The following is a 14,115-nucleotide window of genomic DNA, read 5'->3' as shown; positions in this document are numbered from 1 at the left end:
TTTTTTTCAAATCAAAATAGTGCAAAAGCACATGTCGAAAAAACACTTTATCGCGTTCCATTTTTCACAAAGCAAAAGAAATTGTTGTTTAGGAAAATAATTGTGTATGCTGACTGAATGTTATCGAGAAATGTCGAAATTAATCACAAACTACCTGTTTCGTTAGTAATGACTACTAGAACTGTTTGCATTGCCATCTAACATTTGCGGGCGGAAACTAAGTTAAGGTCCTAATATATATATATATATATATATATATATATATATATATATATATATATATGTCTTTATATTTTTTATACTTTTTAGTTTATATTTTTTAAGTTAATATATCTATTTTTTAATTTATAAAATACATTTTTATTAATCAGAATTTTACTAGCGTTAGCTTCGATGTACTTTTATCGCAGTAGAAGAACTGATTTACACAAATATTACAATATTAGCATATCGGAGAATCGAGTTGAATTCGATTCAGTTCAATAGGAACGTTATTTAAAATATTTTTGACGATATTTTTGTCAATTATTATTTGCACGTTATATTTTATTGAAAGCAATATCCTATAATTCACTGGACACAATCGATAAGAAAAGGATCGTAAAGCAGATGAAAGAAATTCTCGATTAGTCACCGGCAAATGGAGCAAAGTAATTTGTTTATCGCATCGCGCCGTCACGTCACGTTTCTGCAATTAATCGTCCAATCGATCAATTTGTAACGTGCGCGGAAAAAAGTGTCCTGATATCTTCGTTAATTAATGCCTTCTATCGACGCTTCATGATCAAAAACGATCACCCCGTCGTTTAATTCACGTTCTCTCTGTGGAAAACCCGACTTTACATTTATCTCAGAGTCCCCACTTTTGCTCTTTTAAGAAATAGTTTCTCTAACTCTAATTATGGGAGCATAATTACGGTGAGGTATTCAATATTGGATATGAAAAGAAAGTTAGAAAAAAAATGCGACTAAATGAAGTCCTGAAGTTTGATCTTAAGGAAAGTTTCATATTGAGAAGTATCTAATAACGATTAAATTAATTATTGATGCTTACGCGCGCATGAGGTTCATAGATCTCTAATAAAAATTCTTCATTACTCTCTCTCCCTCTCTCTCTAAATATTTAATCGTAAAAGTCGATCAAGCGAGTTTCTTTCAACTTGATATCAAACTCTGAGATCCACCCGTGGGACGCGAATCAGTGAGCGAGAAGAGAGGAGAGAAAACGACACCGTGGAATTCACGGTATTCACTCGAGGTATTATAAATGTCCGGCGAATCAACGAAGAAAGAGGAGAAAGGGAGAGAGAGAGAGAGAAAAAGAGACAATTCATTATCTCGGTCTGTCGACAAATTAAGAATGCCATTAATATGCGACACATCAATGTTACCGCTGCAGCATCTGGTTGCTTCGGGGACGACCTCTTTTTCTGCGGTATCGATTCGTTCTCTCTTCGTGGTTGTGAATAATGCAACGTAGCCGATATCCACAGCAATCCGATGACGCTCCGTGATCGTGAAAAATTGTCGAGGATGCCGAGGATCCCTCGGACCACTCAGGCGAACATGACGTATTCCGAATATTTAGATAACGGTGACGTCGGGTCGGTGGTAGCGGTAGCGGTGGTGGTGGCGGTGGTGATGTCGGATCTGTTGCAACATCGTCGATCTCCCTCCTTGATATTTCACGACGAAAGAAGAAAAAACAGTATTAGTTTCCGATAGTCGATTATATCGTAACTAACACTTGGCGCGATCCTTTCCAATTACTCAAACTAACTTCACGCTTCATGTTTCTTATTAGAGGATTACTCCTCTCTGCTTCTCGATGTGTGTGCGTACTTAGTGTGGAAGAGAAATTGCGACACGTTTTCTTTTTCTTTTTTCTTTTTTCAATGAGTTTTGCAATGTATCCGTATCCATTAGCAAAATGTGTTTTCCAACTTCTCAGAAGATAAATTTTCCTATCGGACAGCAGATGCATTTCTAAAATACATCGAGAGTAAGTGTCGCAATCTTTCTGCCGCCGACCGCGTGACGCTTCCTTTCTGAGCTCTCTCGCTTCCCTCGCACTTTTACAACTTCTACATTTCTTTGTTTCTTTTTTTATAATAATCAATAATTATCTCCACGTCGTTCCAACAATCGCGTCGTTATTCTTCCGTCCGCACGCTGTTCCGGCGTCCATCACGTCCGAGAAGCACACGCGATAAATTTCACCCTATTCCACGCGCTTGCACACGATGTGGCCGTAAAGTTTTAGGAGTAGGGTCATATAAAATTGAGACCGTGAGAGAAACGTTTATTTACGTGTTCAATTATTCACCGTTAGAGGTCCGTTCGATGTCACGACTCTATTAGACCATACGACTCGCACGGTTTCTGCGGGCGGTGATAAAAGTTTTTCTCTGTTCGATCTCCCTCGATCGCCTCGTCAGAAGCTCGTCCGAAGGACGTCAGAACAAGCGCGGATCGATACGATTTCTATTACAATTACTGTGAAGAAGATCAAGATTGCTCAGGAGTCGCGTCCGACTCACCGAATTCTCGCGTGAGCTCTCGTGGATTACTTCGCTCTCGCGCAATCATCGTCCAGGTGTGCTCGCGGACGGGCTAATTTATCTTGGCGTGGCTGTCGGACGCACGCTGCGCGCCCGGAAACGCTCGAGGGAATGATGGCGCGAACGCGGCGGCATACTGATCAAGGAGAGCACTTGCTTTCGCACTTTCTAGAAAACGCCAGTCGGTGGTGCTGGACCAACGGGACATGGGACAATTACTCCAACTATTCTCTATGCCGCGACGTGCGGCTGCCGGCGATCGAGGGCGGGGTGGAAATCACGACGATGCTGTACTTCATCGGCTACAGCCTCTCTCTACTCACCCTGGTAGTGGCGGTTTGCATATTCATCTATTACAAGTGAGTGAAATCTCTCTTGAACAAACCTCTCCTCTCTTTAGGCGATAAATATCAACGGCTTGTCATGTCAAATGCAAAGGAAGGAAATAGCTGGTAAAAGAGCTCTTCCTCTTACCACATTGAGAAAAAAGCATCAAAGAAATAGTAAGCATTTATTTGGTGGGCACACTATATAATAACAGATTTACTGATACCAATATAAAATATTTTCCAAGTAAGAAAGATAATATAGGCTTTCTTAGAAACTTAAGGAAACCTTAGGTTTTCATGGAAAAGCAATTGTATTTAAATAAAAGAATGTAGATTTAAGTGAATATGTACTCACCGAAGAAACAGTTACTATTCTTTAAATACTTTTCCTCTTTCAGTGTAGCTTTTTCCTCTCTTTGCTTTTTATTAAATAGCGGAGTCTTATTCTTTTTATATCCGTCGTATTCTCTGACTAGTTCGCGCGAAAATGAAGGAACTTTTCGCATTGTTCGATTCGTTACGGTGAGAGTTTCTTTTGCAGGGAGTTACGGTGCCTTAGAAACAACATACACACGAATCTAATGCTCACATACATTCTGGCTGACCTGACGTGGATGTTAACCACTGTGATGCAGGTGAGAGAATGTGCTGAAGCATTTCAACTGTTACATAACGTATCGGTTCAATATTGACGTTTTCATACTTCGTACCGGAGCAACCTAATAGTTACATTTCTTGCGTACGCACACTTACGTACATATACATTATGTTACAGTAACATTGTTGAGGATATAAAACCGGTAATATGTCGCTTCTTATACAGCAAATACATATATATAAGCTCCACGGGTCTGCAATATGCCCGTAAATAAATCGTGCATTGTGTTAACAACATGTTGATTTCCTTTGATTGCACAAAGACTTAACTCTGACGGTTGAAGTTAGAAAGATACACTAGAAAGTAATTCGGGACACATGTATGTTTTATCTCGTTTTATTGAGTCTTTATGAGTCGTACGAACGAGTTTTCAAGTGTAATTAATTGTACTTTACCCTGATTTTAATGAGACTTGATGATATCATAGTGATCGTCACGATATTCAACTTTTTAATTATTAATTAACGTAACTCCATGAAGACTGTGATTATAAATCGTGCAAGAAAATATTAAATACTTGCAAAAGTTCATCGGATTGTTAGCTATATTTCTGTTATAAATGATAACGAAACAATAGATGATAATAGTTTAAAGTTATCTTTTGTAAGCTCATTTTAAAACTCATCTTTTGAGTCAATGAAATTATTAACGACCCAACGAAGTTTTATAAATCCGTAATACATCTTCTATAACGACCGTGAGCTGACGATCAGTTCAACATTTATTATCGAAAGGATGATAATATCCGATTTTACAAACGAATACGATCAAAGTTTAATTCTAGCCGGGCGCTAGCTGTTATTTTTTTACAGCACTGACTTATTTACAATAGAGAGAAAGTTTAAGTCCTTAAGGTTATTAATAATTTAGAGATAATTTCATAATTTTCTACCTGTTGCATCTAATAAGTCCATAATTCACTATTTATCATAAGCTTATTTTACAACTAATATAATTTGTTTAATTCTTATGCTATTTATTCTCTCTATTAGTCTTCCTCTTGAAATGAAAATAAAAAAAAATACCGCGAGCCAGGGATTAAAAAAAAGTGCATATCAATTAACTTATTTTAACGTATATTAATATAATTTTACTAAATGAAACTTTGATGTTCATTAGATTATTTTTACACAACGTATAAACGATTTTAATTTCCGCTGCGTTGCGAAATGCAGTATGAAAGGAAATATCGATAATATTGTCGATAAAATACAATATCCCTATACTAACGTATACAATAGCGCGATATACTATACCTTAATTAAAGAAAATCTCTCCTGTAATAAAATTATTACGATTGTATCATACAATATTACAATGTAATATTTTTATATTGTGAATGCCGAACAAACTAAAATATTATACGTTATTATAGAAAAGAAATTAAGTTGCTAGAAAGGAAATAAAATTCGAAATTGGAAAATGGAAGTAGAACTAGAAACAAAAATGGACATTAAAACGAGCTGTTCAATTATATGTATATTATTTATGTCTGTACATATATAGATATTTTTTATCAGGAAATTAGTTTCCATTACGCAGAACTGAGACATTTTAATTTCGATTAATTTTTTGTTACATTAATAGACCATATCTAATATATTTATGTATTATATATATATATATATATATATATATATATATATATATTTATATATTTATAATATATAAATATATTAGATATGATCTATTAATGATATTTTGCTATATAATATTCATTTTAATTTCTCGAATAAAATAATCATAATATTTTCAGATAACGTATTAAATATAAATCCATAATATAATATCCGCTGCATATTAAAACAGTTAATATCGCAGATATTTTACATGTGCGTTCTATCACATTGCAAACTGCATTTTGTTGTTAAAGTATTGGTCATAATCGCATTATCTGCGATTTCTCATTTACTCGTAGCAAATATTAATTATATGAGTGTTCTTGCACGGGATTAAATCACAAAATATCTCGACGCGTACGCCAGCGTTAATGATATACCGACTTTGCCTTCGAAATCCCTTTCTTCCAATTCACGTTTCTATTATTAACCATTCGGTGCAATACGCACCACGCGCTGCACAAAATTACTTTAAATTTAATGAAACGTCGCTTGTACGGTACATCACGCTGCAATATTAATTCCATTACGCTTTGACTGCTAAAATTAGTTTGCCATGAAGAGTGAAGGCGTGAGAGGGAGAAGTAAAAAGAACGAGTGGCGCGTTATTCTTTATTAATGAACATCAAAGAGCGAGAGAAAGAAAGAAATGGATAGATAGAGAAATGGGTAGATAGAGAGAGGAAAGCAGAGAGACGGAAAGAGAGAGAGAGAGAGAGGTAAGAGCAAAATGGTAAAAAGCTTTTCCACCTGTCAGATCAATTTGCCGCGCGTGTCACTGACAAATATCATGGTTATCCGCACAGCACCCGACTGCAGGATGCACAGGATCTGTAATGCGTTTTCACCGCACTAGAGATAATCCTCGAGGCGACTTAACAGACACCTATAGAAAACTAATTACGGCGATTATGCTTTTGAATAGCACCGCGCGATATACGTTTATTCCGCCCATAATAATGTAATAATAATAATAGTAAATGACTATCGATATCCTTCACGTAACTATTTAAAATGACTCCGGAAATTGTTAGTCAGCATTTTTTTTCACTTTACTTTGCGACTAATTAGCCACGATTAATTAGGCGTCGTTGATCTCGTGGAATTTTTTTGACAGGATTGAAAGAGATTTATTATATATACATAACGTAAAATGCACGAGGCTTCGTTTTCATATTTTACTGTTAGTTACACAATAATGTTCCATTAATATTTCATATTCCATTTATATTTTATGAAAAATTGGTCAACTAATTACAAATCGTTCTTCTTCTCTTTTTTGTCACGTTTTTTACACGGTTTTTACACGGCTCTTCTCTAGGTGTCCATGCAAACGGATATACCGACTTGCGTGACGCTCTTCTCCCTCCTTCATTACTTCCAACTGACGAACTTTTTCTGGATGTTCGTCGAGGGTGAGTTTAATCCCGTTAATTCCGCAAATTTCGCGCGTGACATCTCTTGTGTCCGAGAGACGTGTGCGAGAGACGCGAACATAGTTCACTTCCGCTAATAGAAGTTCGCCGATCGATTGTACATTTTCCTGCACTGACTACTTGATTCTCGTAGGTCTGTACCTGTATCTGCTGGTCGTGAAAACGTTCACCGGCGATAATATCAAGCTGAAGCTCTGCCTGGTAATCGGTTGGGGTGAGTGTTCGTTCGTCATCATTAATAATTATCTCGGAGTTTGTGAATAATTCGAAATAGTTGCCAATCGCGCGACAGGACTTGGCCGGACGAACGAGAGAAGCGGGAGAAATTAGAAAATTTCATTTAATAAATGAATATATAGGATGGAATAGATTCTTCCTTAACAAAATATTTCAATGTTTCCTTTCCGTTAACGATTGGTCAAAGTTTCTTAATCCTAAGAGCGAGGAACGTAAAAAGAGTACTTTTTCCTGTATCTCTTTAAAATTAAATTCTTAATATATCTTTTTAAATTAAATTTTAAATTAAGTTCGCTGTTCTCCAGAAGGAGCTTCGAACGCCTATAAAGATATTAAAATTTCCCGCTTTATCTCACGTCTCACGCTGTGTAACTGATAGACGTTCATACAGTGCTCGTACAGGGTAGACGAGAAAATCACATTGCCCGACGAGAAATCCAAACTGATAAATAAATAAATATAAATCCAGGTGCACCTGTGCTCGTAATAGGCGCGTGGGGAATCGCCAAGTCGCTAGATCAGAACGTCATGAATCAGGCCAACCAGGTATGAATATAAACGAGTGCAGCGTCTTCTCGGACACACGTATCCGACAGCGAATTTCCGTCTGATGTTCCGCGAGAAATCTTTCATTTCCCGATAGCGACGACGCGTCGAATCCGTTAGCGCCGACGACACCGAAAGTGCCGATCAAAATTTCAGGCCACGTTGGCCTGTTAACGCCACGTCCAAAGTACATGATAGAGATTGAGACGCACACGTGGAGCGTGTGTAACGCCCACGTGGTGAACGCGTCCGGAACGTGTCTCCGTAAACGCGGGAACGGGTTGCACGTCGATAAACATCATCACACGCGACGTGTACGTTCTGGATGTTTGACGCGAAATCGTTTGGTCTTTATTACTATCACATAAAAAAGTTCTTTATTGGATCGCATCCACTCTCCTCTTTATCACGAAAGGTTTCGGCAAAGGCGAAAATAGTCTATCGATTGTGGCTGCGAACCACTAGAAACTCATTAAAGCCATCGCCGTTACAGAATAAAGGAACGAGCGTTCCTTTATTCTGTAACGGCGATGGCAGCTCGGTAAACCACAGACTCTTTGAGCCGATTATTTTGAAACTCATCCGAGTCAAAAAATAAAAAATGCGCGCGAAACATAGGTAAATAAACATAGGTAACTGCGATGTATATATACGTGTACAGTCGCGGACAATAAAATTGACTGGTTTCAACTTCACGCGATTCAGAGTCTCCTTATCTCACTTCCAGTTAGGACCAGGGTTGGAAAGTAATTCGTTACTTGTGACGAAGTTACAGTTACAGTCACATTTTTTCGGCAACTGTAACTTAATTACTTTTTTCCTACCTATAACTGTAACTTAACTTAGTTACTTATTTTTAGAAACTTAAAACTTTTTTAACAGTTACTTTAATAGTTACTTGGGAAACATAAAATAAAATTAAAATTATATAGTAATCGTATATTAATTTAATAAACTTATCAACGTGAAGAATATCTCTTTATTTTACTTCAGCTTACAATATCCCAGGAAGTTCTTAGTTTTTACCTTATTTTACATTTTTCCTACATCCACTTTTTTTTCCTTTTTGCTACTTATTCTATTTTTTCTTATCCTACTCCTTTCCTTTTTTACCCTTTTACCTTTTCTAAATATTTTTTATTCTGTACTTGGGAAATTCCATCCTTTGGATTTCTTTATCCTTGGATTTCTTATCCTATACAAAATTTATCAACGTATTTATGGAGCATGTGATTAAATTCTTTTATCTCTACAAGATCATATTATCTGTCATTAAATTTTTATTATATTAAGTATAAATTTAAAATTTATTAAGTGGATAGATTAATTAATATAATAGATATTAATTATAAAATTCAATTCTTACATTTTAGTAAAGCTTAAAATGTAAGATTTTTGTATTTACAATAATAATTTACAATTATTTCAAGAAAGTGACTTAAAAGTAACGACTCGTTGACTTTTTGAGTAACTGTAACCGTAACTAGTTACTTTTCATAGCCAGTAACTTGTAACTGTAACTAGTTACACTTTCACCAAAGAAAACTGTAACTGTAACTGTAGTTACTTTTAAAGAGTAACTTTCCCAACCCTGGTTACGACGTACTTAGAAACTGAATCGCGTGAAGTTGAAACCAGTCAACCTTATTGCCCGCGTCTGTACATACGTATGTATACGTCTATACACGGTGCGAAAGAAAAGTTGGAGATATATTCGTTCATGGGAGTGGAAAATGCAAAACGTATTCGGTAATACCGGTGTCGGGGCATACCGCGCGCTGGATTGAAAAGTGTTTAATGAACGTTGCAGCGCTTATAAAGTTGTTGTTGTCTCGATTTAATCCCTACCTGCAAACTCCCATCGATATTGCATGACTGAGCTGTAATTATAGACACGATCGTAAACACCGGCAGGAAGTGGCGCTCTGGAGACACTGTCCCTGGATGATCCCGCATCCGTACGACTGGTTTTATCAAGCGACCGCTATAATAGTTTTAGCAGTCAACGTTATATTTCTCTTCATGATTATGTGGGTGAGTAACCGGTCTTTGACATCGAGACTTCAAAGTCGTATCAATTTTCAATATTCGCGTATCTCTCGGATACTATCTGGCTATCCAAGTATCTCAAATATATTATCCGGATATTTCTTAGATTATTCTTAGAGTGTTGTTTCTCTTTTTACTTATTCTTCCATTTATTCTATGTATAAACGTAAAAAAAATGTATATATATGTACAAAATGTCTAGCAGTGTTCAGTTTTCGTTCATCTTATTTCAATATATTTTTATACGCGGATTTTAATAAAAAAAATACAAATATAAAGAAGAACGTGATTCTATTAAAAAAATTGTTTTGTTTCAGTCGGGTATCCGGATAATATTTGCAAGTCTGGATACTTGGGTACGGAAAAAAAGGTTTGATTAAACAAATTTCTGGTGAAACATGGATGAACCAGAAATCCCGCTTGAAGTTACAAGAATTCTGTTCTAGTCAACTACATGGAAAAAAAAATTTGGCTGAATTAACCAAATATCTGGTCGAATATGAACTATCCAGAAATTCTGTTTAAGTTAACAAGATTTTTGGTAGACTAACCAAACATGTCTGGTTATTTAACCAGACACGTCTTTTACCCTCTGGTTAAATAATCAGACATGTTTGGTTAGCCTACCAAAAACTTGTTAACTTAACTTGTTAACTTAAACTTAACCAGAATTGTTAACTTAATCAGAATTCGGGTTACTTCAATTGGAATTTCTGGATCGTTTAAATTCAACCAGATATTTGGTTGATTCAACCAAATCTTTTTTTTTCGTGCAGAAATCTTGTTGACAAACAGAATATTAGTAATTGGAATATTTCTGATTTGTTCACGAGATTGATGATTGATTTCACGAGAAATTTCGTTAATCCAACCAAACGTTTTTTCCGCGTGGAAAATACTTGCTTTATACTGACAGCACTACTTAAAATACGTGTCATCAACGGGCGTTATCGCATATTCTCGCGCCGGAGGAAAATCACGCTGACGATCGAATTAATCTTGTTTCTTCTTTTTGCGTAGGTGCTGATAACGAAGCTGTGGTCCGCCAACAACGTGGAGACACAGCAATATCGCAAAGCCAGTAAAGCTCTCTTGGTATTAATACCGTTGCTAGGAGTGACCTATGTGCTGGTCATAGCGGGACCTACCGAGGGACAAGTCGCGAATGCATTCTCCTATGCACGCGCGGTTCTTCTTTCTTCCCAGGTAAAACTAGATCGTTCGTTCAACGAAGTTTAATTTTCTTTCTCTTCTTTGTTTTAATTAAGGAACTTCATTGAGAGCTACCTAATTTAATTAAGCCTTGCCGTAGTATGCAACTATCCCACATAGCACAAAATAGTCTGAATATTCTTATGAAATACAAATGTTTTTAATTCTAGAATATTCCAATCGAATATTCTATGAAAATATAATATTGTAAATAGACATTCATATATATTTATAATATTAAAGAATGTTCTTAGAACATAAACAAGGTTTGTTTACCGCGCATGTGCAATGTATTCATGTAACTGAATAGTTTCCAAATATTCCAAAGTAATAATACGTGTTTATTATAATTTAGTAATGAAACTTATCTACGAAATGAAATATTAAAATTATTCTTTTACAATTGTAAAAGCAAAATTAATGTTTAACGTATATTTTGTAAATATTCTATGCACTATTATAGAATATTTTTAGTTGATCATTCAGATATATTATGAATATACTGTAAACATATAACAGTGTTTTTGGTATATTCATAGAATGTGGAATTATTTACAAATAATATTTATAAAACATTCGTGGAATATTCCGGTGCTAAACGGAGTTACATATCGTGTAGTGAATAATAAACATTACATAACGAACAATATAACATTCTTGTTTTGGTCAATAAATGACTGTTATATGTATGCACTTTTTCTGTTGTCGCGCAAAGTGCATGTTTATACACACAATGTACACAATGTATTAAAATATAAATACTTTGTGATATTTGAAAATTTATTCAGCGCTTTAGAATTCAACACGTTATTTTTCGTGACCGGTCAACCGTCGATGAGTTTCCTCGTCACGATGGTTAAAACATAAATAAAATTCCTGTTTTATTATTTACCAGTCCATATCCGATATATCTATATGCAAACGCATGAAGTCTTGGATTGACATAAACAGACCCATTGTTATAAATAAGCGCATTAAATTATTAAAAAATTGTTTGAGATTACATGTCCATCTGGGATACTTGTCAAATTATTGTTCTTATACGATTCCTGTCTACGTTTGATTTCTTTTTAATACTCATTTAGTGGTTTTTGCTTGATGGAGCACTTTTATTATTAGCACTATTATTTGGAGCAGAATCGCGCGCACGAACTGTTAATCAAATTCTAAAACGACGAGAATTCTTTTTCACGCGAAATAGGAAAGAGTGCCTGATAGAAAATAAAAATTTTCCTGAAAACTGAAAACATCGAATAATTCTTTCTTCTTCTCACTTTCAGGGATTCTTCGTGGCGTTGTTTTATTGTTTCCTCAATACGGAGGTGCAGAATGCTCTGAAGCACCATTTCGCGCGATGGAGCACCGCGCGAAATCTCGGCACCGGCCGGAGGTATTATAACAATTGGTCGCCTCGCTCGAGAACGGAGAGCATAAGGTATTTCTCCTTTCACACGTACGTCTTGACGGAAATAATTTCCAGATAAATGTAAGCTATTAAGGGTGATACGAGTCGGCACGAACAGATGTTCTCGCGTAATATTTTGTCATTTCTGTTCGCAGTTGCGAAATGTTCTCCAAACCTTACTCTGGCTCCTGTTCGTTCTTCGAGGCGGTAACTGACGTAGAAGTAGAAGCTGGGGGTTGAAACGTTCCGCGACTGATGAATAATTCGAAAGAGTGTTACACCAGACCATCTATGCCTGCCGGCTCATATTGGCTCATAGCTTGCATTTAATTAGATCTTTCTGAAATTTAATCATTTTATATTTCATTCTTGGTACGGCATTAGTATTAAAGAATTAATGCATTTTGTTAAAATAAAAGAAATAGTAAATTTTCTCTTTGTTTCTTGAAAGACCTTTAAGAAAGAATAAAATCAACAATATTTACAAGTCAGTTGGAATTGTTCGACAAAGAAATTCAAAAATTAAGATTGTGTCTAGTAGATTCTGATGATATACCGAGGAGATTGATTTCTACACTTTTGCACATAGAGAGGTCAATTACAGGTTGTATTGCCAACCATCAAATCCGTATCGTAAACGAGAATCCACTGTGAGCGAAACAACCACCACGACAGTGATCGGTCCGAATTCCACCACGACGTTCCTCGATAAATCCAAAAAAGTCATCTCGGAAGACCTTAACGAGTGAGACAGGAATTGCGTGAGAGGAATTCCGACGATGGGCGAGCCTCGTCGTTACGGATTGCTTCATCGATCAACCGCGTTCTCGAGGAGATTCCGATAACTTTCGCACCTCAACACAAGAGTTTTTTTTCTAAAGGTATTTTCAATATTAAAAATCTAAAAATTTTCAACCACGTATATATCTATATAAAAATTATTATTGAAACCGTCGCTCTCGAAGAGTCGATAGAAATCGTACAAAGTCGTACAAAGAGGTTTGCCGATAAAAGAAATTAGCGAGATAAGTGCCATCTAAATCTTTAAAAAATACGCTAGTTCCTTGATTCAATTTTGAGATTTAAAACTCAGTTTGAATATAGTTTTAATCGTAACTGATTTTAGTTTATTTACTTTAATAGTTTAACTTAATAGTGTTGATAATTACCCATTTTGTCGAGTTTTACGAAGCTTTACAACGTGACAGCATTTAACTTAGACAGTAAAAATTATTACGGTGATGTAATATCTTGCGCGTTTCGAGATTCTCCATATCTTTTTATTCTTCGAAAATATAGTTGAAAGGAATCATTGGGTTTGGGATAATTTACAATTATCGAGGGTGGAATCATGTCTGAGATTCGTACAAAGACAACATTAGGCAATCGCGTTCATATATCGACCGAAATTTCTCGATAAATTGTCAATTTTTTTCTCCATTGCAAATGTTAACAGTAATACTTTCTATCAGGAAAAGACCAAAATCGTCGATAAAGGGAACATTGTACATTAGAGCGAACTGTTGAAAACAGTATAATATATAGCGCATCTGTGTAATGATTAACGATTAATAATCAGCATTCTCAATGATCGGAATTAAGTTCTACAATAGAATGTTGATTGTTAATTTAGTCCGATAAGTATCGCGATGTGTGCGCTACTTTTTTGCCGGAAAATCACAATTATATCATCGAAATTTTGCTCGTTCGGCTTTATTATCGATTACCTAAATAAAACTTATCAGGTGTAGAGGAACGTAAACAAATTATTGGAGAAAAATGATAAAAATGACAGATATATATAATAACAGTATAATTTTGATATAAACTAGGAATCTCCTTACATGTCTTACATGTCCATGGATCAATCTTTATAGGGAAATTAACGACCGAATAATCGGCGTTTAACGTAGGATATAATGTATATTATAGTATATTGATAAAGTAAGCATTATCCGTAAATCGCAATATATACGACATTGTCTATTTATTATTACACTGGTTTATAACAATTCTATCACTGTTTCTCAAGTGTACATATGTACAGTTACATACATATCGTA

At 35.5% G+C, this 14,115-nt stretch overlaps 1 protein-coding gene across 8 annotated transcripts in view; it reads left to right on the top strand.

Moving 5' to 3' along the window:
* The window catches only part of LOC116853842 (diuretic hormone receptor-like), a 47,928-nt gene extending 33,819 nt beyond the window's left edge, over window positions 1–14,109 (top strand). For 6 of the 8 annotated variants that reach the window (XM_032835109.1, XM_032835105.1, XM_032835107.1 and 3 more), the window contains 9 exons: window positions 2,734–2,920; window positions 3,432–3,525; window positions 6,489–6,582; window positions 6,737–6,817; window positions 7,310–7,386; window positions 9,301–9,420; window positions 10,456–10,641; window positions 11,928–12,082; window positions 12,642–14,109. In XM_032835109.1, coding sequence (XP_032691000.1) covers window positions 2,734–2,920; window positions 3,432–3,525; window positions 6,489–6,582; window positions 6,737–6,817; window positions 7,310–7,386; window positions 9,301–9,420; window positions 10,456–10,641; window positions 11,928–12,082; window positions 12,642–12,801 — 1,154 coding nt within the window. In that variant the 3' untranslated portion in view covers window positions 12,802–14,109. Of the gene's footprint in view, window positions 1–2,733; window positions 2,921–3,431; window positions 3,526–6,488; window positions 6,583–6,736; window positions 6,818–7,309; window positions 7,387–9,300; window positions 9,421–10,455; window positions 10,642–11,927; window positions 12,083–12,207; window positions 12,425–12,641 lie in introns of all 8 variants that reach the window. The other 2 variants (XR_004380043.1, XM_032835110.1) reach the window with 2 other exon arrangements.
* Window positions 14,110–14,115: the final 6 nt, after the last annotated feature.

Source organism: Odontomachus brunneus, unplaced genomic scaffold (genome assembly GCF_010583005.1).
Source record: "Odontomachus brunneus isolate Ranch 3 - 2012 unplaced genomic scaffold, Obru_v1 Obru_scaffold_007, whole genome shotgun sequence".
Taxonomy (NCBI): domain Eukaryota; kingdom Metazoa; phylum Arthropoda; class Insecta; order Hymenoptera; family Formicidae; genus Odontomachus; species Odontomachus brunneus.
Note: the sequence above shows the minus strand (reverse complement) of the source record. Positions and strands in the feature narration are given on the sequence as shown.